Source organism: Muscardinus avellanarius, assembly GCF_963383645.1.
Source record: "Muscardinus avellanarius genome assembly, chromosome: 9".
NCBI lineage: Eukaryota > Metazoa > Chordata > Mammalia > Rodentia > Gliridae > Muscardinus > Muscardinus avellanarius.
The window spans coordinates 17748065-17773815 of NC_137795.1; the positions used below are offsets into that span (position 1 = coordinate 17748065).

The window sequence follows — 25751 nt, forward strand, 5'->3', positions numbered from 1 at the left end:
GCCTCTGGCTACACTGGACACACAGCTCAGGGCCACTCCAGGGCCATGATCCTCGCTGCCCTGCCCCCAGTTCAGCGAAGTGGGGGTCTTGCCCCCCAGGCCTGATGCTGGGCGGCCTCCTCTGAGGGCAGGGCCTCATGGCAGGTTAGCTGGCTGTTGACATTACTCCATCAGAACCACGCCCCATGGCCCATTTCCTGCCATTTCCGGGCGCACTAAGTCTGGGATTTTCCACGTGGTGATTTATAAAGCAGAACAGAAATGGATCCCGTCCCAGCCTTCTCTCTGAACTCCTCCCAAGTCAAGTAGGATGCTGCAGCCCTTGGGAAAAGAGACTTGAAAGGTCAGACCCCACCACCCCAGTCCTTTCTTGTTCAATAGGTATTGTGCCAGAAAACATCTTTGATACCCATGTGAACAACACATCTCTGGGCCTATCTTTTGTAAGTTGAAATTCCAAAGTGACTCCTCAAATTCCCTCTTAAACCTCAGTGTTTTAGAATCCATTCTGGTTGTCCTGTAGTAATTAACAAAAATAAATATGTTAAATTCAATTAAAGTGAGAAGAATCAGGAAATGAGCTTCCCAAGAGACCCTACCAGGCAGCACGGATATTACTTCCTGCTGAGTCTGCTTAGATTCTGAGAGTTTGAGAAGCTCTTATCTTCAGTGCCTGGTTAAAATATAACTCTGCTGGCACAGAGATGGCCTTCCTAACTGCCTGAGAGTGTGGGACAGAGACCCAAAAGCAGTTTTATCTAAGTTCAAATGGTCTAATCTCTTTGTCCCCAAATTATCTCTGATTTAAGACCCTCTGGCAGATTAGCTGCTCGCTCCAAAATAAGTAAAAGCTCTTTCTTCCCGTTTCCCAAGCCTTCTCTGAAGACTGACGTTCTGAGAAAACCTCATAATACTGAAGCAGAGCTGCTCCTTTAAGTCAGGAGCCGAGGACTGGGAGGGGCTGGGATAGAGTTGGCTGGATTTATGAGACCCACACAATGAGGAGGACATACTCCTGGCACAGAGCCACCATGCTGGGTTTTTGTTTTGTTTTGATTTTGGTAACCCAAGCAGCCTGTGGCCCTGCTGGCTGGTTCACTCGGAGGCCCTAGCTGGGGAGGACCATAGTCCTCATCTCATGGTGGTCTTGGGGGCCAGGACTTGGTCTAGGGACAGCCTGGGCTCCTGGAGAGGCCAGCGTCTCCTCACCAGGGTGGCCACGTGGTACCTGGGCAGAAATGGCTTCTGAGTGGATGTGTCCTGCATGGCTGGCACTTCATCAGATGCTAGGACTGATTCATCCTACTGATTGTTCCTTTTCCATAGAAGGTTAAAATACGTCCTGTGCATTAAATCCTCCATTAAGCATTTTAGAGGCAGAATGAAGGCTCGTGCTGGTGGTTAAATGAGGCTGGAAATGCCCTCTGAAGTTCTTCTTTGGATTTAGTGAACTTACAAAAATAACAATTTTAAAGAAAGAAGGCAGAAAGGCAGAGGTTGAGTTAGATGGGACTTGTTACTCTAGGCCTATGAAAAACCTGTACAGTGGCTCCTGCAGGGGCAGGAGGCCTGGGTGAGCCACAGGTAGGAGGAAGGAGACAGGTAGAGTCAGAGTGACAGGAGGGAGGCAGAGAGAAGGAAGGAGAGAAAGAATGAGAGCCGGGATGTGAGCTCATGCCCTGGAATGCGGAGGTTAGGCCTCCGGCAAGAGGCCAGAAGTAATTAACCCTTCCCAAACGGGTAGGAGTTCATCATGTTTAATACAGAAGAAGAGGCCTGACTTACTCTTTCATAAGAAACAGAACACAGTCACCGGCCCATAAATCAAAGCAGAGACTGGAGGAAGAAGGCAGGCTTTGAAGAGAGATCACAAGAGTGGTGTCTGGAAGCCTCTCCATGGCTTCTGGCCCAACACCTCTCCTTCCACCCACCCCTGGGCGATAATTCCTAACTTGGAAGTGCTATTCCAGAGAAGAACCTGCTAGTCTCCCCTTGAGTAGCCATGAGTCCTGTTGATCCTTATTTTCTGGCATGTAGGGATTTTTATATGGAAGTATTTGGATTGACTAGTGTCTTAAACACTTCAGAGGTCTTCAGCACTGTGAGGAAGGCAGGTAGTCCGTGTACCTGTGAGACCTGGGGTGCCCTTGTTTTTTTATTTTTCCAAGAGAGAAACATTAACTACCTCAAAGATGGTACTAAAAGAGTAATTCCAGAGAATATCTTGGAGAGAATTTACTTTCATAGGATGGCTGGTTTTGCCATAGAAATAAATAATTTTAAGTTTCTCTCTGACTCAGTGGACTAAGAAGTTCCCACCTAGTCTCTGTGTGAAACCAGCAAAGAACTTGCAAGAATGTGGGAGCATTTGCCCTTGTCTGTAGTTGTTCTGAAGTGGAGCTTCCTCCATACCTTCAAAAGCATGAACAAAAGCATGAACATAAAGCTGCTCAGATCCTCTTGGTTCATAGTGTGGGCTTCAGGGAGCACTTCACAGAGCACTTCCGTGCAGCTGGTTCAGTGTAGAGAGTTCATGAGCACCAGCAAAAAGGAAGCTGAAGTGTGTCCACGCTCCGGCTGGAGGAGAGGTATTGGGGAGCAAGTGAGAGGAGAGGATGTGGGATGTCTCCAGATCCACCTGCACTGCCATGCCTGAGTCAGCAGGCTGCCAATGTCGAGGGGCCCAGGGGCCGGCTCAGCAGGGAGGAGTCGAGGCCAAGGTGCCCCCCATCTGCCTGTGGGACAGGGAAGGCAGAAGGCTCATGGCGGGCAGCGCTCAGGCTACTGCTGCTGGAATTCACTGTGTGCTGGGCTCTGTGCATGCTGCATCCCATGTATATTTTGCTTCTCTTTTCTCAGCAATTCTGATCACAACAGAACGGCCAGAAGCAGCCAGGGAGATGGTAGGGAGCGGTACCTTGTAAGAATATATTTGGTATCTACACGGTTGCAATTAAATAAGTAAATAAAGAGGGCAATGCTTCTTGGCTGGCAGCAAATCGAAGGTGGCATCCCGGGAAGTCTGATGGCGCTTCCTACTTGTGAGCTGAATGTCTGAATGGAGGAAAGTCAGCATCCCACAGCCAGTTACGGCTCCCTTCCCCTGTCCTCTCATTCACACCAGGTAGTTACTACCATGTGCAAGCTACTGTATCCACCCAGCAAAGTAGAGTACAGCAAACACAGTCCTGGCACGAACAGGCTCGGTGCAATGAGAGCTGGTGTGTGGGCGCCACACTCCCACGACACAGGCGTCCCTTCCTCACTGAGGTACCCTTGTTGCAGGGCATGAACTACCTGGAGGACCGGCGCTTGGTGCACCGTGATCTGGCAGCCAGGAATGTCCTGGTGAAGACACCTCAGCATGTCAAGATAACAGATTTTGGGCTCGCCAAACTGCTTGGTGCTGAGGAGAAGGAGTACCACGCGGAGGGGGGAAAGGTAGGCGCACCCCGGGGTAGGGGAGCGTTTTCCTGACGACGGAGGCTGGGCTCCCCACCCTTGGATGGGCTTCCCAGCTGACCAGGGACACTTGGCCAGCATTGTGTGGCCACAGCTACCCACACAGCAGGTCTAGCCAGGTCTTCTCCTTTGGGAATGGAACCTGCTATAGAGAGAGAGAGTATAGGCGTTTCTGACGTGAACAGAGGCCAGAGTCGTCCACAGCTCCAGGTGATCATTAGCAAAGGTCTCTACACCCCTCCAGGACGTAGGCACCCTTCAGAATAGCAATGTCACCGCCAACTTGGTGGCACACTGTTGCTGAGCAGGAATCAGATATGGAAGACCCCAGTGTGGTGTGAGATTACCCGAGGGTATCTGACTCCTGTCTGAGCTGGCAGCGAGGGATTTGGTCCCTGTCCTCTGTCTAGCTAAAGGCCTCTCCAGAGCACTATAGAGTAGTTGGGGAGCACAGTACCACATGGGCCCTCCAGATACCCTCCCAGGGCTGCACCCCAAGTTTCATCCCAGCCTGCATGGCTCCAAGCAGCCTTCAACCCTGTGACACTGACCCTGGAAACCCTCACAGGTGGCAGGGTGGCTGGCCAGGGACCAGCTCAGCAGAACAGCCGATGGCTCATGGCTCAGCTGCAGCTGCCTGATGCCATCAGGGACCGGGCAGCCCAGCTCCTTCCCTCTTCTCCTGTGGAGAGGGTGAGCCTGAAGCCCCAGGCAGAGGCCCACCTGTCCTCCCTCATTCCTCGTAGTGTGATTTAATTCTTTCCAGCAGAAGAAAGCTAATGGTTGTCTTTCTGCTTTCTCTCTCACCGCCCCAAGGTGCCTATCAAGTGGATGGCCTTGGAATCAATTTTACACCGAATCTATACCCACCAAAGTGATGTCTGGAGCTACGGTGAGTAGGCAAAACCTGATGCTAATGAATTTGTACCGAGGCTAAGCTGGCTTTTATTGTTTGTTCACTTACATTATAAGATCTGACTCGCGAGGACTTTCCTCTGAGACAATGACTAATGGTAACATCATGGTTGCTGTCTATCTTTTATGCTGAGAACACCCAACAAAGGAAATTGAGTCTAATTACCCTTTTAAGTATCTCTAGGGAGACAGCGGGGTCACAGGAGGGAAGAACCGGGGCTTTCAATCTCACTATGCCTGTGAAACCAAACCAAAGGCCACCTTTTGCACAAATCTGGACTGCAGTAAAGGGAGAGGAGCAATGTTTTGTGGGGAAGCATTCCTGGAGGAGAAGGAGGGTTTTCTGAGGGACTGGCTTCAGGGCTGCTGTTTTACAGCTGGGCAAGGTCTTTGTGTGTGGGGGGAGAGAGGTTCCAGAGATGGGCATGGTGAGGGTATCTGAGAGAAAAGAAGAGAAAGGGACGCAATCATCAACGTGTCTCACTTGAGTAAGGACCAGCTCCGCAGGACCCGAGCTTGTCTCTTCCTCTGAATCCCAGTGGAACTGTACCCAGGCTCAGCTCCATCTTCATGGGGAACTCAGTTCTCCTAATCCTGCCTCTTCCATCCTGCTTGCTCCTGAGTCTACAAGGTCTCTCGGGCACTGGCCCCAACCCTGGTCCTTGGGTGCTGCCCAGCAGCCCACAGAAAGGCTGGACGTTGCCTGATCTTCCACTTTTATTCATAAACTGCCCACAGTACCCCACCCATTCACAGCAACAAGAGCCAGGGAAGGAGTCCCCCCAGCCCCATAGATGTGAGAATTTTGGAGAGCAATATTGAGATGAAGGCAGGTGTGGTGATGCACACTTATAATCCCAGAACTTGGGAGGGTGAGACAGGAGGATCTCAGGATTTCAGGTTTGCAGCCAGCCTCAGCAACCTAGTGAAGCCTTCTGACTAGTGAGACCCTGTTTCAAAATAAAAGATTAAAAAGGGCTGATGGGGGTATAGCTCAGAGGTAGAATGCCCCTGAATTCCATCCCCAATACCACAACATTATGTATGTGTGTGTATATATATATATATATATATATATATATATGTAAATATGTGTATCTAAGAGTATATATATATATATATATATATATATATATATAGAGAGAGAGAGAGAGAGAGAGAGAGAGAGAGAGATGAATTTCCAACAGGAATTAAGTCTTCATTACAAGAGCAAAATTAATTCCAGAGGTCATCCATTCAGTTATGTTTTCCTTCTCTCAAAGTGTTACTAACTTTCTAGGATCCCAAATACAATGTTTTTTAACTCCCTGAACACCTTTTCTGTGAGAATGCCAAATCCACAAAGGCATAGATCCTTGTGAGTGAATAAGTGAATTTTGATACATACCTGTGAACTGAGCTTTCTATAAATGGGATAGAAAAAGGAAATCAGGCTATTCTTGTGCCAGGCTGCCTCAGTCATTTTCAAAATGGGAGGCCTGCTCCCCCGGAGGGACCCAGGGTCCCTCCCAAGTCACTTCCATTGTCCCCCAAGCCTGGCCCTGGCCTCTCCTCTGGGACAGCTCTATGACACTCTCAAGGGTCTTCTCTCTTCCTATCCTTCCTCTTTTTTTCTACTCTCTTTAACTCTACCAGCCTTTTCTCTGCTTAGTACCCATCTTTGCTTTTCCAATATGTTCCAAATAAAATCTGAGCTGCTAACAATGGCCAACAAGATGGTGAGTGCTGCAGCTCTCTGCCTCTCCAGGTCCACAGCCACCCTGGCCCCCAGGCTAGGGCAGTGTTCTGCAGACTGTGGCCATGCCTGGCCTGAGTCACTGAAGACTCCTGAATCTCATGCTTCCGTGCCTTCTAATGATCACAACAGATATTGAAAAGTCACAGTGGTCCTTTGTCTCTGATTTCAGGAGGAGTGTGTTGTCAGTGATTATAATCTGCTTTGTCTAGCAAAAATTCAGGCCATGAACCTGAGTTTTCAGTTTGAAAACAACATCCTGTTCCTCTTACATCTCCCATCAAGGCAGAATATCCATATCAGTGAGGGGAGCAGTATGTTTCACAAGGAGGTGAGGAGGAAGGCTTCGTACCTCTCTTGTGTCTCGCCACCACTCTCCAGCTCTCCCCTTGCAGTATGCTCTTGAACCCACACTGGCATGCCCACAAGAACTCACCGTGCATATTTAAAAGCCTAGGTAAAAAAGAGTTGACCTCGACCATCTGAAAACGAGGCCCTTTCTTTCACTGAGTCTGTATTGATTGTGAGGGAAAGAGACAACACAGGAGTTGATTTAGTTGTGTGTGCACTAGACAGGGTTCCTGCCTTCACTTTACTAACTTGCCGTCTACATATTAAACCAGGTGATTCTGTTTTAGAAGGGCCTCCAGAAAATCCAAGTAGGCCTGTGGTACAGTTTCCAGTACCTTCTACCTAAAATGCTTGGGAAGGGAGGAGCTTTGAAATAGCAGATAAGAAAGACAAGGCCTGGGAGCTTTATAAGAAAATCCATCTAAAGAAATGTCCCCTATTCTTTTTGAGGTAAGAGAGCAGAGATGAGAACAACTAACATCTACAGAATTTTTTTTAAAAACCCAAGCTAACAGTCTCTGATCCCTAGAAACAGCTTGTTCCAATAAACAGAGCAGCCAGTGGCAAAGGGGCGTGCACTGCGGAGCTCTGCTTCAAAGCCTTATGGCCCATACGGATATCTTTTCCAATCAAAAACTGTGAGCGGCTGGCCTTGGCCACTGCAGCCTAGCTGGAGCTGGCCCTCGCTCCTCCCTGTCTCACAGGACTCAGTGCCTGTGGGGCTGGTGCAGGCCACAGAGGCTTGCAGGCATGGCTTAGCACAGCCTTTTCAGGACAGTGTCCCAGCACTGAGAGTAGCTGAGCATGCAGGACTTCAGAGTCCCCACCAACACAGTTTAACTCCAGCCACAGAATTGGCATCAGGAAAAGGACCAGTGCAGCCTCAGGATTGACTCCACAGAGCCAGCTGGGTGGTGGTGGCGGCTGAGACACGGGACATTCTGGAAGAGGGCTGAAACGGGCCCTCAGGGGAAGGTCCACAGAGCTTTCCTTCTGTTTAGTCCACCTCCCATTCAGAGCTGGCTTGAGCGGGCCAGCCGATGCAGGCCAACCTTTCTACCAGTGCAGCTTATTTGCCATGGGAGTTGGGGCAGCCAGGGCAGGTGATGGCATTGACAGCAAACCCCCTCCAGGAACCCCACCATAGCTCAGGGGTCCAGGCCCTGCCCTGCAGGCCAGAAGAGTCCAGTCTTTTTCTCCTCTGGGTTTTCACTCCTTTCTTTTCTTTTTTCATTCTTCTCGAATGTTTATTTCAGCACTGCAGTCATGATAGTCACTTTTTTCTCCCCATCTGAGTTTTCTCTGCATTGGAATGCCAAGGTTCCCCTGCCTTCTTCCTCTCTCTGATTTTATGACATAATAGAGCATCTGGGTCCACCTGTGCATAATCATCTAAACCTCAAGTGTGATCTTTGAACTCCAAAGGCAGGACTCTGAGAAATATACACTCCACTGCCAGCTGCACCGAACACTGAGCAGGCTGGATGATAACCCACCAAATCCCAACCATGCACTTGCAGCATACGTACAGAGACTAGTACAAGAGACTCAATGCCCCACAAATGGAAAGGAAGTCCAACAAAGGAGTTCTAGACACACTCCCAGGATCAACAGAACAGTCTTCTTCAGGAAGATAGTCCTCAGTTTGACTGCTCAGTGTTTGGTGCAGCTGGCAGTGGAGTGTATATTTCTCATAGTCCTGCCTTTGGAGTTCAAAGATCATGCTTGAGGTTTGGATGATTATGCACAGGTGGACACAGATGATCTATTATGTCATAAAATCAGAGAGAGAGGAAGAAGGCAGGGAAACCTTGGCAGTCCAACCTAGAGAAAACTCAGATGGGGAGAAAAACAAAATGTTTCCTGAAGAGACAATTCCTGCCCAGCCCACATGGCAGCCTTGAGGAGGTAAACAGGAAATGAGGATAATGAAATATCTTAGATGTGCCAGATCTTATACCTACTTAAAAAGCTAGTGAGGGCTAAGTTTAAATGTCTGATTATAAGAAACACAGAGACTAATTTATACCCCACCTCAGATCTCACTATAAAAAGATACACAGAAAATACCCAAGCAAAAAGAAAACGCAGCAACTACAAAAACACCTGCAAAACTAAGACCCCTGAAAACAAAGGAAAAATTCCACCAAAACCACAATGAATCCTCACAAGTCCGTAATAATAAAAGTCACTGATAAAGAGGTAAGGATGCCAGATGGAGAATTCAGAATGTTTATTTTCAATATAATTAAAGATTGTAAGAATGAAATCAGGTAAAATAGTCACAATATGAAGGATCATTCCAATAAAAAAAAACCCTGAAAGAATCTATAGACAATTTAGTTGAAGTTATCACCAACAAACTAGACCACATGGAACACAGAATGTCATCCTTGGAAGTTTGTACATTCAGAAATGAATAATCCCTCATAAATACAGAAAAAAACATTTCAACAGAAGAACCAGAACATTATTATGGGGTAACACTAAATGCCCAAACTTAAAAGTAGTTGGCACTGAAGAAGATATAGGGTATGGAGGCAAAAACCAAGGGAATTAAGAATGTCTTCAGAGACATAATGTCAGAATACTTCCCAAACTTGGATACTGATATGGACATCCATGTGTGGGAGTCATTCAAAGCCCCAATTAGATGAAATCAAAGATCATCTCCACACCACATTATAATCAAAATATGCAACATGGAGATTAAGGAGAGAATCCTAAAATTGTTGTGAGCAAAAGACCAGGTGACTCTCAAAAGTAAAACAATAAGAATCACCAGACCTGTCAACCTTAATACTGAAAGCCAGGGTGACTTTCAGTCAAGATTGCTATATCTAGCAAAGCTATCCTTCAACATTTATGGAGAAATAAAAACCTTCTAAGATATGCAAGTTAAATTAATGATGTTCAAACCAGCACTTGAGAAAACATTCAAAGAAATGAATCACAGAGAAGAAATGAAAAATAAATATTGTAACCAGAGAAGGGCAATGACGAATTAATATTGTTTCAAAAAGAAAACAAAACTCAAAATGACAGGGAAAAAAGTCATATTGAATGTCAATAGTTCCAGTTCTCCAACTAAAAGTCATATACTGAAAAACTGGATCAAAACTCATAATGCAACTATATGCTGCCTGCAAGAAACACACGTTATAGGCAGAGATGGCCACAAGCTGAAGGTCAAGTTTGGAAAGAGATTATGAAAAGGAGACTCTAAGTAAGCAGGAGTAGCTGCCTTCATATCTGACACAGCAGACTTTAAGCCAAAACATGTTAGAAGAGAAAAAGAGAATCACTTCTTACTGGTAAAAGGAACTACCCCAAATAAAGACATAATCAAGCTAGGCCTGGTGGTTCACACTTGCAATCCTAGCATTCGGGAGGCTGAGACTGAAGGATCATGGTTCATGGACAGCCACAGCTACTTGGTGAGGCCCTCTGTAACTTAGACCCTGTTTCAAAATAAAGAATATAAAATAGGTAGGAGGTATAGCTTGGAGGTTGAATTCCCCTGGATTCCACCCCTAGACCCACAAAAATAGACATAATCATAGTAAACATTTATTCCACTAATATTGGTGCACCTACCTACATAAAACAAAATCTCCTTAACTTGAAGACCCAGATAGGCCCAACACAATAATTCTAGAAAACTTCAACACATCTCTCACACCATTAGATAAATCTTTCAGACTAAAGATTAGTAAAGATACTTCAGACCAGAAAGAATATTAAGAACTAATTGGACCTAACAAACATTTACAGAATATTCTATCCAACAACAGATAAAGACACATACTTTATGCTGGAGAAATGATAGCCTTTTCAACAAATGGTATTGGGAAAACTAGCTATCCATTTGTAGAAGAGTGGAACTGAACCCAATTTCTCACCTTGCATAAGAGTCAATTCAAGATGGATCAAATACCTAGAAATTATATCAATAGAAAGTGCTACACGAGAGTATAGGACAAGTCCTCCAACATGTAGGTATTGCTAAAATCTTCCTCAATTAGATCCTGAAAGATCACAAATTAAGAGTTAATAAGTGAGATGGCATTAAATTAAAAAGCTTCATAGCAAGAGAAACCATCAAGAGTCTACAGAGAGAGCCTATAGAATAGAGAAGATCTTTGCCATCCACTCCTCTAATAAAGGGCCAATAGAATATACAAAGAGCTTATTAACAAACTTAACACTAAAAAACAAATAACCTAGCCAAAAAGTGGGCAATTGAACTGAACATACACTGCTCAAAATGGCCAATAAATATATAAGAAAAGGTTAAATATCATTAACAGTCAGGTAATTGCAAATCAAAACTACATTGAGATTCCATCTAACTCCAGTTCGAATGGCAATCATCAGGAACACAAACAAGCCGGGAGTGGTGGCGCACGCTTGTAATCCCTGCGCTTGGGAGGTGGAGACAGGAGGATTGAGCTGGTTCGAAGCCAGCCTTGCTGGCTTGAGACCCCGTTTCCAAATAAAAATATAAAATAAAATAGGTCTGGGAGTATATCCCAGAGGTAGAAGGGTTTCCAGGAACCCCAGTACCACCAAAAAAAACAAAACAAAACAAAACAAAAAAAACAAAAACAGAACCCAAACAACAATTAATTAAAGCTGATGAAGATGTGGGAAATAAGAACTCTCAGACACTATTGGTAGTAGTTTCCAGTTACTATGGAAGTCAGTGTGGAGGTTTCTTAGAAGACTGGGAATGGTACCACCATATGATCCAGTGATACTGCTCCTGAGCATCTTTCCAAAAGAATCGGAGTCAGAATAGTACAGTGATGCATTCATATCCATGTCTATAGCAGCACAGTTCACAACAGCCAAGTCACAGAACCAGCCTAGGTGTCCATCAGCAAATGAATGAACCACAAAATGGTGGCATAAACACAATGGAATTTACTCAGCCATAAAGAAGAACAAAATCATGTCATTTGCAGGAAAATGGATGGAACTCGAGAACATTTTGCTAAGCAATCTAAGCCAGTCTCAAAAAAATGAGCAGCCGGGTGTGGTGGCGCACACTTGTAATCCCAGCATTTGGGAGGCTGAGACAGGAGGATCATGGTTTGTGGACAGCCTCAGCTAATACTTAATGACGCCCTTTGCAACTCAGTGAGACCCTGTTTCAAAATAAAGAATAAAAGTTTAGGGCTGGGGGTGTAGCTTGGAGGTAGAATGTCCTTGGGTTCCATCCCCAGTACCTAAAAAAAAGAGAAAAAAATTGCCAGTTGTGTGGTTTATATGTATAAGCTAGATAGAAATTGAGAATCAAGAGAAACATGTGGAAGAGCAGAAATGCCAATGGAGTGTTGGAGAGAGCTCAGAAGAGAGGGGTGGGGCCAGAGAGGTACAGAATGTATCAGCTAAAATAGTGCTGTGTGTGTGTATAAAATTATCCATCCCAACCTCAAAACATGTATGGGAGGGGATAGGCCTTGGAGGGAGGTGTTCCAAGGGTTGTGGGCACATATGTTATTATCACTTTCAGGCTGATATATCATCACAAGGCCACAAATAAAAGTATTTAAAAATGCTTGGAACCAAAAGTACTTTAGATTTGGGGTTTTTCAAATTTGGAGTTATTTGCAGAGACTTTACCAGTTGAGCACCCCTAATCTAAAAATTCATAATCATTGAAATGCTTCAAAATCTAAAACTTTTAAGAATTAAGTCCAGTGCTCAAAAGTTTCAAATTTCTGAGCATTTGGGGTATTGGATTGATGCTCAACCTGGAATATTCCAGAAGCCAAGTCTGAAAATTAATGGGTTTTGAGGACTGGGTATCTGGATACCCTGTCGGGGGCGGGGGGCATAGGATGATGCAACCAGGGGCAATGGCCTTTCCAAATGGTTTGGGGAGCTAGCCACAGTAACTTCCTGTGGCAGGACCTCAGGGCACCTGCATTGCCTAGGGACAGGAACTAAGAGCTGAAAGAGGTACAAGCTCCCCGAGGGACCTCATTAAAGGAAGCACCGAGATGGAGGGTCATCAGGACTCAGCTCACCTGAACAGCACTTACTCCAGAATTACTCCTGTTTCCCTTTGCTGCTAATCATGATAGCTGACTGACTTTGAAAGAAAATGTACCAGGTTTTCATGTTTATCAAAATGAACATAGGCTTTACTGTTTTTCTCTTATTACTTAAAAATGTGCATTTGACAACCTTGTCCAGGGTCCCCTCCCTCCACTTCTGGATCAAGGCCTTGAGGGAGGACAGCTGAATGTGAGCTCCTCCCCATGCAGTCATATTGCTTGTTACTGTCACCAATGAAGTTGGCCAGTTATCACTCAGTTACTACTTGTATTCTGGTCAACGTGTCAGCTGTGTGATCTTACTTGCACCCCAGGACCATCCTATGAGACAGACCTGATTATCCCACTTCATAGACAGATAAACTGAGGCTTCAGGAGTCAAGCACACTGCCCAAGCTACTGAAACATGAGTTTTTAAACACTGATCAATAGTAAGCAGCAGGAACGATGAGGACTGATGTGATTTCTAGCGTAGAATCATGAAGCCACGGCTTCGTCTGCTTTGTCCATGCAGGAGTCACCGTTTGGGAGCTGATGACCTTCGGGTCCAAGCCTTATGACGGAATTCCTGCAAGTGAGATCTCGTCCACCCTGGAGAAAGGGGAGCGCCTCCCTCAGCCACCCATCTGCACCATAGATGTCTACATGATCATGGTCAAGTGTGAGTGAGCAGGGTGGGGTGCATGCTTACACAGCCGTGCAGGGTCCACAGAACCTCCAGCTGTGCCTGGAGCCCACAGGGAGGGCTGGCCCCTGAAGAAATGTCACCACAGTCTTTAAGCCAGACCCAAGTCCAGAAACACCTGTAATGACCTCCCGGTGCATTATTGAGAAGGTATTTGCCTGGCTCAGTGAGCAGCATGACCTGACACTGGCTATCTTCACAAGCAAATAAATAAAACTGCATCTTCCATAAGCCATTACACCACAATACTCCATTCTGCATTGCCCAAGGATCTGCAGAGCCGCCCTGCATTTTGAAGCCTGTTACCAAAGAAATGGCATGTTCTTAGGTGCCAAACAATGAGTGAGCAGGGAAGGCTGACCAAATCAGTATTTCTGCTTTGGCTTAAACCTTTCAAACAGCAGATTTATTCAAGGTCCTCTGCAGTGTAGTATTTAAACATCTTTATCCAGATAAGAGTGTGCAGTTTCCCTGGTGCCATTATCCTACCAGAACCACAGAAGCTCTGGGCTCTAGGGGACCTGGCACGCATGCTAGCTTTGCATAGACAGCAGCGCAGGGGCACGCAGAGGCAAATGGACATAAATGTTAATGCCTTTCTGAACCTCAGATAACAGTTCATTTACTTTTGCTACTTTGCTTTGGGCTAAGAAGGCTGGGGCCCAGAAAGGTCGGTCACATGACTTGTCTGAGATCACATAACAATCTGGCCTAAAATAGCTTGACATCCTGCTAGTGGGAAATAAACGTGTGCCCTCAAGAGGCAGGAGGATTTCCAGTGGCTCTCCTGGAAATGAGTCTAGACCAGACCATTGCATTACCAGATGCACCAGCGTGTCATGGAAGTATCCACCTGGGTAAGGCACCAGCACACAGGATCCTCGGCGCTGAGACAGCCAGCCCGTTGTGTGCAGGAATGGCGACTAAGGGTGGAATCGTTGAAATCCCCAGCTGTAGGGCTCCCCACTCCGTACTCTGCAAGGCCTGAGTCTCCTCTAAGCTGAATCAGCTCTCCATCCTGAAAAGCCACTGAGGGTGAATGTGGACGGAGCCCTTCAGGAGCCTTGTCACAGAACCACCCAGGGACAGAGGTTGGAGAGCTACTCCACAGGCGGGTCGGGCACCAACAGAGGTGGCCCTGTAGCAACACTGCCCCAGGAGAGCAGGTGTCCGGAAACAAGAGGGTGAGACATGGCTGTGTGTCAACAGCTCTGTGTTACAATGCCTCGAAGCAGCACTCGGTGCTCCGGCCAAGACCCCAAATCCCGTCCCTCCCTGGGCTTCTCCATCGCCCATTTGTTTAGCAGGACCACACCATGCGTGCTTTCTTTTTTCTTTTCATTTTTTTTTGTGTGTGTGTGTGTTACTAGGAATGAAACCAGAGGCATTCTACCTCCAAGCTATACCCCCAGTCCTTTTTATTTTTAATTTTGAAACAGGATCTTGCTAAGTTGCTCAGGCTGGCATCAAGCCCGCAAGCTGCCTGTCTTGGCCTCCCAAGTGCTGGGATAGCAGGGGTGCACTGCCCAGCCCATCTGTGCTCTCTATCAGCAAGCCTGTCCCTGTTCTTTTCCCCAAAGTTCTAACTGCTGTTGCTTCATCCCTTCCCCAGGCTGGATGATCGATGCAGACAGTCGCCCAAGGTTCCGTGAGTTGATCCACGAATTCTCCAAAATGGCTCGAGACCCCCAGCGCTACCTGGTCATTCAGGTACAGAACTGCAGTTTGCATGCACTTCCATTGACAAATTCCCTCCGAGGAGTGTCAAGATGTCACTGTGTCCACACAGCCTCTGTGGCCAGTCACGTTCTCAAACTCCCCTGCAGAGGAAAGCAAGCTGCCTCAGAGCACAGCCCAAACTGTGAGCTCAGCAGGGCTCCGTGGTGGGTCTTACCCCAACTCTCTGGCCCAGACAGGGCGCTCACATGCATTCACATTCCAGCTCACCAAGGTCAAACAGAGAAGCAGACTCTGATGTCCCGCAAACCTGTGCAACCTCGGGGAACTTGTCTGCTTGCGTAACGTGGGAATCCAACGGGCAAGGTTGCAGGGTTGTTTTAAATATCCAACCAAACAGCCTCTGCAGAGTGCATTGCTCAGCACTAAGCAACACAGAACACTCTCAGTACATGCTGCCGCTGCTCCCCTTTCTCTCCCCTCCTAGGCTGACTGCGCTTCCAGTGGAGGCTTCAGACATCAGCATGCCCATACCTTGGGCAGGGGTGGGGGGGAGTAGCTCTGCTTCAGGGAACCCAGCAGATTGAGTTGTAACCAATTCACAAGCATTCCAGCTCCCACGGGCAAATGGGCCCTAACTCCTGTCCCAGGAAGCAGAAGAGCACATCCATGGCCCTTTCTAATGGTCTCAACATCTCTGCCCCAGGGGGATGAGAGGATGCACTTGCCAAGCCCGACAGACTCCAACTTCTACCGCACCCTGATGGAAGAAGAGGACATGGAGGATGTGGTAGACGCTGACGAGTATCTCATCCCACAACAGGGCTTCTTCAGCAGCCCATCCACGTCACGGACTCCTCTCTTAAGTTCTCTGGTACAAAACCCTTTTCTCCCTCTAGTTCTGTCCACTGGGTTGGCTAAATTGAGTATTAGACAAAGTGACAGCCATCTAGTGTACTTTACATGGAGACAAGTACATTTTAACCAAATGCTAAAACCCAAATAAGAATCTACCATGTATGCCTATTAATTATGTTACTAGACTGCCACAACTTGATTGTAATCCTTTCAGGTCTGCTAAGGAATAGAAACAAGTCAAACCAAACCTAGTTTTCCTAAAGCTAATGATATAAGACAAAAAATTAGCACCTTCAAATATATCACCTCTGTGAGACCCTCCTCCTGCACTCAGTGAGAACATGAGGCTGTGCAGATGCACCATGGGTAACTCCTCTGTGAGACCCTCCTGCACTCCATGGGAACAGTGAAGCTGTGCAGGTGCACCATGGGTAACTCCTCCATGAGACCCGCCTCCAGCACTCAGTGAGAATATGAGGCTATGCGGTGCACCATGGGTAACTCCTCTGTGAGGCCCTCCTCCTGCACTCCATGGAAACAGTGAGGCTGTGCAGGTGCACCATGGGTAACTCCTCTGTGAGACCCTCCTGCACTCCATGAGAACAGTGAGACTGTGCCGGTTAACCATGGGTAACTCCTCTGTGAGGCCCTCCTCCTGCACTCCACGGGAACAGTGAACCTGTGCAGGTGCACCATGGGTAACTCCTGTTTTTTTTTTGCAGAGTGCAAACAGCAACAACTCCACCGTGGTTTGCATTAATAGAAACGGGGTATGTATAAACACCTGACAGACCAGAATTAGATGACAGCTCTGTATGGCTCTATTACACATGAGCAGGCCCATCTTCAGCCGCACAGCATTGATTTTCCTCCTGCGTGGTCTTCCTTGGCTTCACCTCCAGGCCAGAACCTACTGTTCATGGATCACAGTTCCACTCAAAGTGTGTGTGTGTGTGTGTGTGTGTGTGGCATTTGCTGCTTGCTGAAATGCAGATTCTTACCCAGGCAGAGTGGTGCATGCCTGTAATCCCAGTTCTTGGAAGGCTAAGACATGAAGATGCGGATTCAAGGCCAACCTCAAAGACTTAGGGAAACCCTGTTTAATAATAATTTTTAAAGGGCTGTGGGTATAGCTATGAGGTAGGAAGTCCCTGGGTTCAATTCCCAGTACCACCAAAACTAATTCTTAGCCCCCACCCATAGCTGCTGACCCAGAACCTGGAGTGGGGCCCAGCAATCCATGTTCTGGTGCCAGTGGCTGGTGCTGGGGCCTGATCCAGTGTAGAGCCTGGACCTAGGCCTGAAGGGTGCGGTGCAGACACCACTGGCCACAAATGGATACTTAGATTTTAAATAATTAAAGTGAAATAAAACATAGATTCAGTTCCTCACCCCTTTGGAGTGCTCAGAAGCCATACATAGGTAGCGGCTTCCATAACTGAAGAACACAGGAATATCTCCATCACAGCAGAAGGTTCTGGTGGGCAGAACTATTGACCAGGCCTGGCCACTTGCCCTGTGGTCTGAGGACCCATAACGTGGGTGTCATCTGAATGCTAGTCAGAGATCCATACTCCCAGACCCTGCCCAAGACCCACTGCACTGGGCCTGCACCTTGACCAGATCCTAGGAAGCCTTTGTCCACCATGAAGTGTGAGCGGTGCTGATTGCAGTAACCTCTCTGGCTTCCTCCCCAGCAGAACTGCCCCATCAAGGAGGACAGCTTCTTGCAGAGATATAGCTCAGACCCGACAGGCGCCTTGGCCGAGGACAGCATAGACGACGCGTTCCTCCCAGCACCAGGTGAGTGGCTTGCTCAGGAAACATGCGGCAGCCTCCCAGCCCCATCCAGCAGCACCCGTCCCTCCTCACTCCCGAGGCTCAGGCCAGTGCTTCCCTTCCAGCTACTGCAGATTTGCAGACGCAGGGAAGACAGTAAGAAGCAGATAAATGCAAAGAACCATGCCTGCAAGGCGAGCCTTGAGCTCAGGGTACATCTGCATCTCCACTGTTTGATGCAGGTTTGCCTGAGAAATGAAGACAGATTTTCTGGAATTTGAAGCAATCAGCACAGATCTATCTCTCTCTCTCTCTCTCTCTCTCTCTCTCTCTCTCTCTCTCTCTCTCTCTCTCTCTCTCTCTCTCTCATATACATATATGTATATGACAGATACATGTGTTTTCTCCCTCGGGGCTCCATTATTTGTCTGTGAAAATGCACTTTACTAATCTAAGCTCCAGTCATATCCAGCTTGTGCTCATGCATCTCCCTCCCATACACACACACACACACACACACACACACACACACACACACACACACAGGGAGAGAAGGAGGCTCTCCTCTGGGAACTGTAAACTGACAAAAGCCTCCTGTGAGGTCAGTCGCCTGAAAGTGTTCACAGGGTTCACACCCGCCATGGAATCCTGCTTCAGAGTCTTGGGATGATGATATACTGATGACTTCTCCTCTGCTTTATTTTCCATTTCAGAATATATCAACCAGTCTGTTCCCAAAAGGCCAGCAGGCTCCGTGCAGAACCCCGTCTACCACAATCAGCCTCTGCATCCAGCTCCTGGCAGAGACCCACACTACCAAAATCCCCACAGCAATGCTGTGGGCAACCCTGAGTATCTGAACACCACCCAGCCTGCCTGTGCCAATGGTGTATTTGACAACCCCACCCACTGGGCCCAGAAAGGCAACTACCAGATTAGCCTGGACAACCCTGACTACCAACAGGACTTCTTGCCCAAGGAAACCAAGCCAAATGGCATCTTCAGGGGTCCCACAGCTGAAAATGCAGAATACCTACGGGTAGCCCCAGCCAGCAGTGAATTTATTGGTGCATGACCACGGAGGCAAACCTCAGCCATAAAAAATTCCAGACTGCAGAATCCAGGACCAAGCCATGGCAGCTACTCCACTCCTGATAGCCATGTCCCCGTTAACTCTTGGGACCCTGGACTGGCCGTGGCTCGGGCTCTGATCAGCCCTTCTGCAGCCAGGCAGTGCCCCCTCCTCGGATGCACTGGGGAAGTTGCAGGCACATTCCTCCATCTCCGAAACTGTGAAGCACCCACAGAAAGGCATCCAGGAAGAATGTTGTCCATTTGAGCAGCAGTTTACCTCTCACTGGGGTATCCTAGAAAAAAAATGAATACATGTAAGAAGTCTTAGTGCTTGGGAATCTTTGGGATTCTTAACTGTCATTGTTGATTTTGATTGAATGGGCTCTTCAAGGAGGGAGAAGCTTGCTCGGGAGGCTATCCAGGCCCAACTGTGACCAAGAAGCATGGCCCATGCATCTTCCAGCTAACACTCGATGCCCTGGCTCTGCTTCAGGACTCTTCCATTGCAGGACAACTGAATATTCCAGAAGTCCTGCAGGTCTCATGCAGGCCTGGTTGGTACTGTATCAAATCCTGGCAGGTACATAGGATAAGCCACTTTGTCCCTTCCTGGGAGAGAAGAAATGAAGGGAGTGGAATTCTCCCTCAGACTTACTCTTGTATAAATGTCTCCATGGTACGACACCCCATAAGTTCACCAGTGTTTTCTAATTACAAGTATTAGACTACTTGTTTATTTTCCATTCCATTGTTTTGAAACTCAATATGCTTTCCATGTCTTGATGAATCAAGAAAAGAAGATGGTACATCAAAGAATAAGCAAGATTCCATATTTGACCCATAGATGGTCAGACCAATAGCCTTTAATTGAGACAGTGTTTCCCATGACCACAGGTTTGAATCAGATGAAATGCATCAAGTCTGTTGAGGCATAAATCATGAGTATCCAGAAAGAAGCTGCTCTTAAAACTTGGCCCTCACATGCAAGCTCCACATCACTCTAGACTACTCATGCAATATCATCTTTTTATTTCAATTTAAATGTCTTCTACCAGAAGGGTGTGTTTCTCCCTGGTAAGCTACCCCCACAGCCCCTCCTGGCCCTTTTCAAAATGCTATCTAAGCCAGGAACCCACCAAAGGCTCACTGTGCAGATGTCGGGAAAGATAACTTCACAAATAAATGGAATTCAAGTGGCAAATAGGAAATTAGGGTTTGGAAATGTTGCCAATGCTTTTACATCTTTGGGCGTTTGGGAAGAATTCATCCTAAAATAATTTCCCAATAACTGAAGGACTCTGCTAGTTAGGATCCCAACATTCTTTCCTAATCGCTCATCCTTGCATGCTGATTAGTTAACCACGGTCCTTAGTAAACAATGTTTTCACCCCTTCCAGTTCATCAAAGAAGAAACCTTTTGCTTCACAGTTTAGCAAAGGAAATGGACTTATAAATACTAGCCTTAAAGCAATAAGACAAATGTCAGACAAGATGTGTCAGCCAACCCTCAGGGCAGGAATGGTGTAATTTGTCTGGGGGAGACCCAAAAGTCTCCCCTAAGAGGCCATATAGCAGCCACACCTCTAAGATGACTGGGGTCATCGCCACAGGGAAGTGGAAAGTGCATTCCCAGCAGAGGGAATTTGGCCAGGAGAACATCTTCAAGAATAATTTCCTGCTAACACAGGTTCACAGGCAAATTCAGTCTTCCTTGCACATGGTGCCTGGGAGGCCCCTGGGAGCACCCTCCATCCCCTAAGCATCACCCCCTCTTGGGAGTTTTAGGCTAGCTAGTGTCTTTTAAGATAATTAGTGAGAAGGAAAACTACACAACATTTCTAAGACATGAGATTCCACACGACTTTCACTATCATCTGTCCGCTAGCCTCAGGCAACGAGGAGAAACTTAAGTCAGGTGTGTGTTAGGACTGGGAAACGGAATGGCTCCCTTTCTGCGGTCACTTACTCACTAAAAGGCAGACAATCAGTCAGGGAGAGCCAGTTGAATTGTAGCAATGAAATCCTAGTATTTTTGTACTTTGAAATATTTTCCTTTAACATAATAAAACAGCAAAAACTACATTCAGACTTGCTTTTCTTCTCCTTGGTACCACAGTTTTCCTGCATAAAATTCAGTTGCTATTAGTTTTAAGACTTTGCTTCCCTCAAGAGTCTCACTGTATCTGTCCAGGAAGACACTGAGGCAAGGGGGTGTGAGCTGCAGAGCCCTGGTGAGCCCCAGTGCCCCTGGGCAGGATAGGGGGCAGCCACCCAAGGCTGCTGCTCCCATGCCACAGCCCTGGCTAGCCCGATTTCAGTTGGTTCTCTGTCCCTCCCATTCTTCCTCATTGATGACCAGTCCCCAGAGCCTTCTAGAGCAGCTGGCTGCTGTTTCTTACTCAGCCAGCTCCAGGAAGGCCTTTCCCTGTGGCCCAACATCAGACGTGACCTTCAGAAACAGAGTTCAGGGAGGAAATAACATTCACAATGGGCCACACACCTTACATATGTCTTCGCACATAATCTCCGAGAAGCCCCTAACATGGTACCCTATGAGAACTACTTAGCACCTCAGGATAGGAATAGACGTGTCTTTAAACTCTAAGGTTGCAGTCTTTGATCCAGGTTGCCACTGCTTTTACAGGTGGGAGCCCTGTGGGAAACACTTGTCGCCTGCTTCCTGGTCAGAATAAAGCTCAGGTATTTGCAGAAAGGTGTCAGTTTGTTCTCTGGACCCTCAACCCAAACTGCAGATGTAAGATGCAGACTCCATGTGCCCAGAGGCACTGGTTCTCAGGTCGGGGTGCCTGGGGAATCCCCTGGTCCCAAGGCAGAGGACTCAAATCTGACTTTGCTCAGCACAGTGGCTGTCCAGAATGCCCTCGCCTAGGCTGTCTGGGTGTGCACTGAATCTAGTGTAAAGGAAAGACTTGCGAGGGTGTGCACGGGGCTCCCACCACCTCCACGGCTGCCATGATGGTGGTGAGCCGATTCTCACCCTCAAGGAACCAAGAATCACATAGGGAGTTAAGAGGGATCTGGAGTCCCTGCAAACCAATTGGATCAGTGCCTCAGCTCTTCCCCTTGGTTCTAACAGACAAACTCTCCTCTCCAAGGTCTCCTTCAGTTGCTCTAGTCCACACCAGGCCCCAAGAGAAAGTGGAATCAAAGATCCAGGGTAGTGTCACAAAAACCCAAGACTTGGCCATTAGTGGAAATTCTAAAACCCTTCAATTCCTTATCACCACAGTTAATGCTGAAAATGGCAAACATCCAAATCTGAGCCTTGGGAAGAGCCCAGGGACACTGTGTTTTCTAAAAAGGAAGCTGTACAAACCAGCTTCCTCCTCCTCCTGCCCCAATGGGCTGTTCCCTCTGGGAGGCAGCAGTTAAACTTGCCTCAGTCTGTAACTTGGCATTTCTTTCTCTTGATAAGCATATATTTTATTATCACATGATGACCTGTTTTTGTTTCCTAGCCTGGGGCTGTAAAATGTTAACTGAACAGAAATCCCTGCCTTTTTTCCCAGCCTTGCCTCCATGCTGGGGCCAACATCCTTGTACTATCAAAGACATATTTAGATAGGATTCCTTAACGTAAATCTATTTTTATAACTTTTGATTGCGAGATATTCTTCTTTTAATGTAACCCTGAGCTTTGTAAAGTATTTTTTTAGGAAATTCATTTTTCTACTAAGGAAACAGTTTACTTTAGAACTACTTCAATAGAATAAAAAATGGACAATGAACTCTGAGGTTATAAGGGTAAAGCCGATGCAAGAGAAGTCTCTTCTCGCTTATGAAAAGGTACAAGCTCACTGCTGAGCTGAGTGAGGTCTGTTGCCATCCTGAATCGGAGAATCGCCATTCTGATATTTATAAATTGGCAAAGAGGAAAATCACATTAACTTAGTGTTGGTCTAAAGCATGTTCAGGTCGGTCTTCCAGGTGACATTAACAAAAATGTATCATTGTAAGCATTACTGCCTGTTGTCACTACCAGAAGAATTCAACTGTGTGGTATACTCTGACCATCTGCCAACATGATCTTGGAACTGTAAAGAAGCAATAATATAGCACTTTTTTGGTTTATATATTTGCTAATCTGACTTTAATAGAAATCATATTATTTTTATATTTATGATTGATATTCTTTTACTAATATAGACTGCAAGTACCTGGAGCCATATGGTGTTGGGCATGCTTGGGTTACTCAGTATATTCATGGAAGTGCACTGAGAGTCTTAGCTCATTCAGCTATAGCCAGCCAAGAGAAAATCCCTGGCTGCACCAAAATCACCTGTCAAGCTTCTAAAACTCTTGAGGTGCAGATACACCTGAGACCAATTAATAAACAGCCTCTAGGGGTAAAACCCAGACACTTGCACTCTTCATAGCTCCTAAGATTTTTCCAGACACTTTTGAGAATTGCCAACTCAGGGATTAACAACCGGGATGCAAGCAAAATCTGCAGAAGTAAGTGACTCCCAGGTCCAGAGAATTCCAAGCCCAGAGACAATAGCATCTGTTGCTGAGAATCAAGGACTGGAATAGAGTTCCCACAATAGCTAGAGGGTTTCCAGGCACTAGAGGGTAGAGTGTCTAACCAATGGGTAGAAAGCAAAAGAAGGATATAACACCTCTTTTGCAAGTCACTGGCTCCCTCTCCCTACCAAAGGTAGACTGGTAGTAAAATAAAAGCAGGGAGTGTCTCTGTGTGCACCACCAACATTGTTACCCTCTCTGAAGCACCCTGGAAATCTTCATCTTCCAGGATGAACCAAAGCCTTGATCTATGGGTTTCACACAAAGGGAAGCCTTTGAGAAAATGATAAACGGTTAGTGCCTTTTATAGAAAGAAGAATGCAAGATGGGGATCCTTGTGTAAAGAAAGAATTTTAACTTTTTTTCATAAACTATACCTGGGATAGAAGCTGATGCAACTGGCTGTGGGGTTTTTTGTATGTACATCCGAACGATCACACTGTATCCTCTGGGGCAGTAATCCTATGCTGCCTAATTACCAGCAGACGGATGAGGAATTCCCACCCCAACACCTAGCAGAGAAAACTACAAGAGAAGACTTAAGTACTTACATTTTTAGATGCATTTGTGTATTTTTTTAAATTTCTCTTGACCTGATTTGGCTACAAAGTAATTTTTCTGTATAATATAATCTCTTGGGAGTTAAGAGATTCCATGGATCTGATGACTGATATTGGAGGCGATGAGGTAACTGATGAGTATCAGAGAGCAAACACTCCATGCTAGTGCTGTTCAGGCAATAGCTTCTTAGCGTCTTTCTGTGGTACGTTTTAACCTTGCAGTGTTTTGCAGTGGTGGAAGCAGTGTTTGTAAAAATAGGAAGCAAAATCTTCTTTTATACTGTTGATCAGAACATGTTGATTGTATATTGAGTATTAACAATAGATGTATATTATTCATTGCTCTTTACTCGAGTCTTTACAATAATAATATCGTGCTCTTTGTTAACACTGCAGTGTTGGTTTTAGTTATTCCTATCTGACTGCAAATGTCCCTTCCTGGTAATGTTTCCTTATTTATCTACTTTTGTAATGCTGGGGATAAAGCCCAGGGCCTTGACCATGCCAGACAAGTGTTCCACCACGAGCCATAGCCCCAGCCCCAACTGATCACTGTGTTAAATTAATTCATAAAGTTTTTTCTGGAATAAGTTTAGGGTCACAGCAACACTGAGCAGGAGGCACAGGGAGCTTTCGTGCACCTGCGGGCCCCATGCTGTCACCATTGACTGAGGCTCCTCAAATACAGGCCCTCTTCCAACTTCTTCACTCTTGAGATAGAGCAAATGTGATCGAAAGCTCGGGCTCTGCAGAGAACTACCTAGAAAGTGTCCCACATTGTTCAAGCTGTCAAGGTGGGTGAGGGGACTTGAACTCCCCAGCTGAGGAACAGCAACGCTACTGGTTAGAAAACAGCTGCTGGGCAGAGGAGAGGACTCTCAGAAACGCAGACCCAGGCTGAGCAGCTGAGGGCCATGGTGGGCACCCAGGGCCAGAGTTATCCTTGGCTTTGCAATTTCTTTAGTTTTCAGTAGATTCTGGCTCCAGAGAATACAGCTTAAGCCCACCTGGCCATGCCTGCCTTCCCCCCACATGGGCCTCCACCTGGCTCCTCACACAGGAGACCTGAGAGTCACAAGCCCAGCACACCTCCCCCCACTGCCCTTGGGCCTGCCCTGATGACAAATTGTTTCCAGGGAAATTGCAGCTTCGTTTCTGCGTTGCTCTTTCTGGACACCATCAGTTGCCTGTGTACAAGCATTGGCCTGAGAGTAAACTGTAATCCAACATGGAAGGAGGTTGGTGAAGAGCAAGCTAGCCAGGAGCGCCCCAGCCTTCTGCTTTGGGCTCGGCATCCAGTGTGGGGCCACCAGCCGTCTTGGCCCTGGCTCTTTCTACCCTGGCCCCTGCGAAGGCCCCTGGGCCCCTTTCAAGCGTGTTTAAACTTACTGAAACCTAAGCCATAGATAGGAAGGCAAGTTGGCAAAATCCTGGGCCCAGGCCATCTTGGGACTGAAACGTGAAGGTCCCAGTTCAGGGAAGGCCAAGACCTACAGTGTCAGCTGAGCACCCTCACTCACCCTTGGAACAAACTCACAGGCTTTCCTCCACACCCCGTAATTCTAGCTGGAGCTAGGTGCGGGTGGGTTTCCAGACTGAGGGGGTTTGCCTTCAGGCCAATAATCTTGGCCTTGGGAGACCCAGAGCCCAGATGGACTCCCAGTACCACCTTCCTCTGGTCCTGCTCTTGGGTTTAGTCACTGGACCAGGGAACTTGGACACCAGGTGTTCAATGAAGCAGAAGCATTCCCTTGACCCAGGCCTGGAAGTTGCCTTGCTGAGCCAAGAGGGGCACTTCCAGCCCTGAACCTGATGTGTGATAGGTAGATCTGTAGCCAGAGTGCAAGCCAGGGCCACTGTGCTTGGCCTGTCCTCAACTGAGGCTCAACCCAAGCCAAGCACCCGAGAATACTCTGTGGTAAAGAGGCCTGCACCCTGAGGGCAGGAAGGCCTCACAGCCCAAGCCATTTGGGTGAGGAGTCCCAGGTTCCCATCCAGAGAGGAGGGGTTGGCTCTGAATTGCTCCCAGGGTCCCAGTGATTGGG

General features: G+C 47.0%; 1 protein-coding gene across 2 annotated transcripts in view; it reads left to right on the plus strand.

The window, feature by feature from the left end:
• The window catches only part of EGFR (epidermal growth factor receptor), a gene marked incomplete at both ends in the record, with an annotated part of 149717 nt that extends 131115 nt beyond the window's left edge, over window positions 1-18602 (plus strand). The window contains 8 exons of one of the 2 annotated variants that reach the window (XM_080700855.1): window positions 3286-3441; window positions 4279-4354; window positions 13043-13189; window positions 14826-14923; window positions 15597-15764; window positions 16471-16518; window positions 17446-17551; window positions 18241-18602. In XM_080700855.1, coding sequence (XP_080556981.1) covers window positions 3286-3441; window positions 4279-4354; window positions 13043-13189; window positions 14826-14923; window positions 15597-15764; window positions 16471-16518; window positions 17446-17551; window positions 18241-18602 — 1161 coding nt within the window. The remainder of the gene's footprint in view (window positions 1-3285; window positions 3442-4278; window positions 4355-13042; window positions 13190-14825; window positions 14924-15596; window positions 15765-16470; window positions 16519-17445; window positions 17552-18240) is intronic. The other variant, XM_080700856.1, reaches the window with a different exon arrangement.
• Window positions 18603-25751: the final 7149 nt, after the last annotated feature.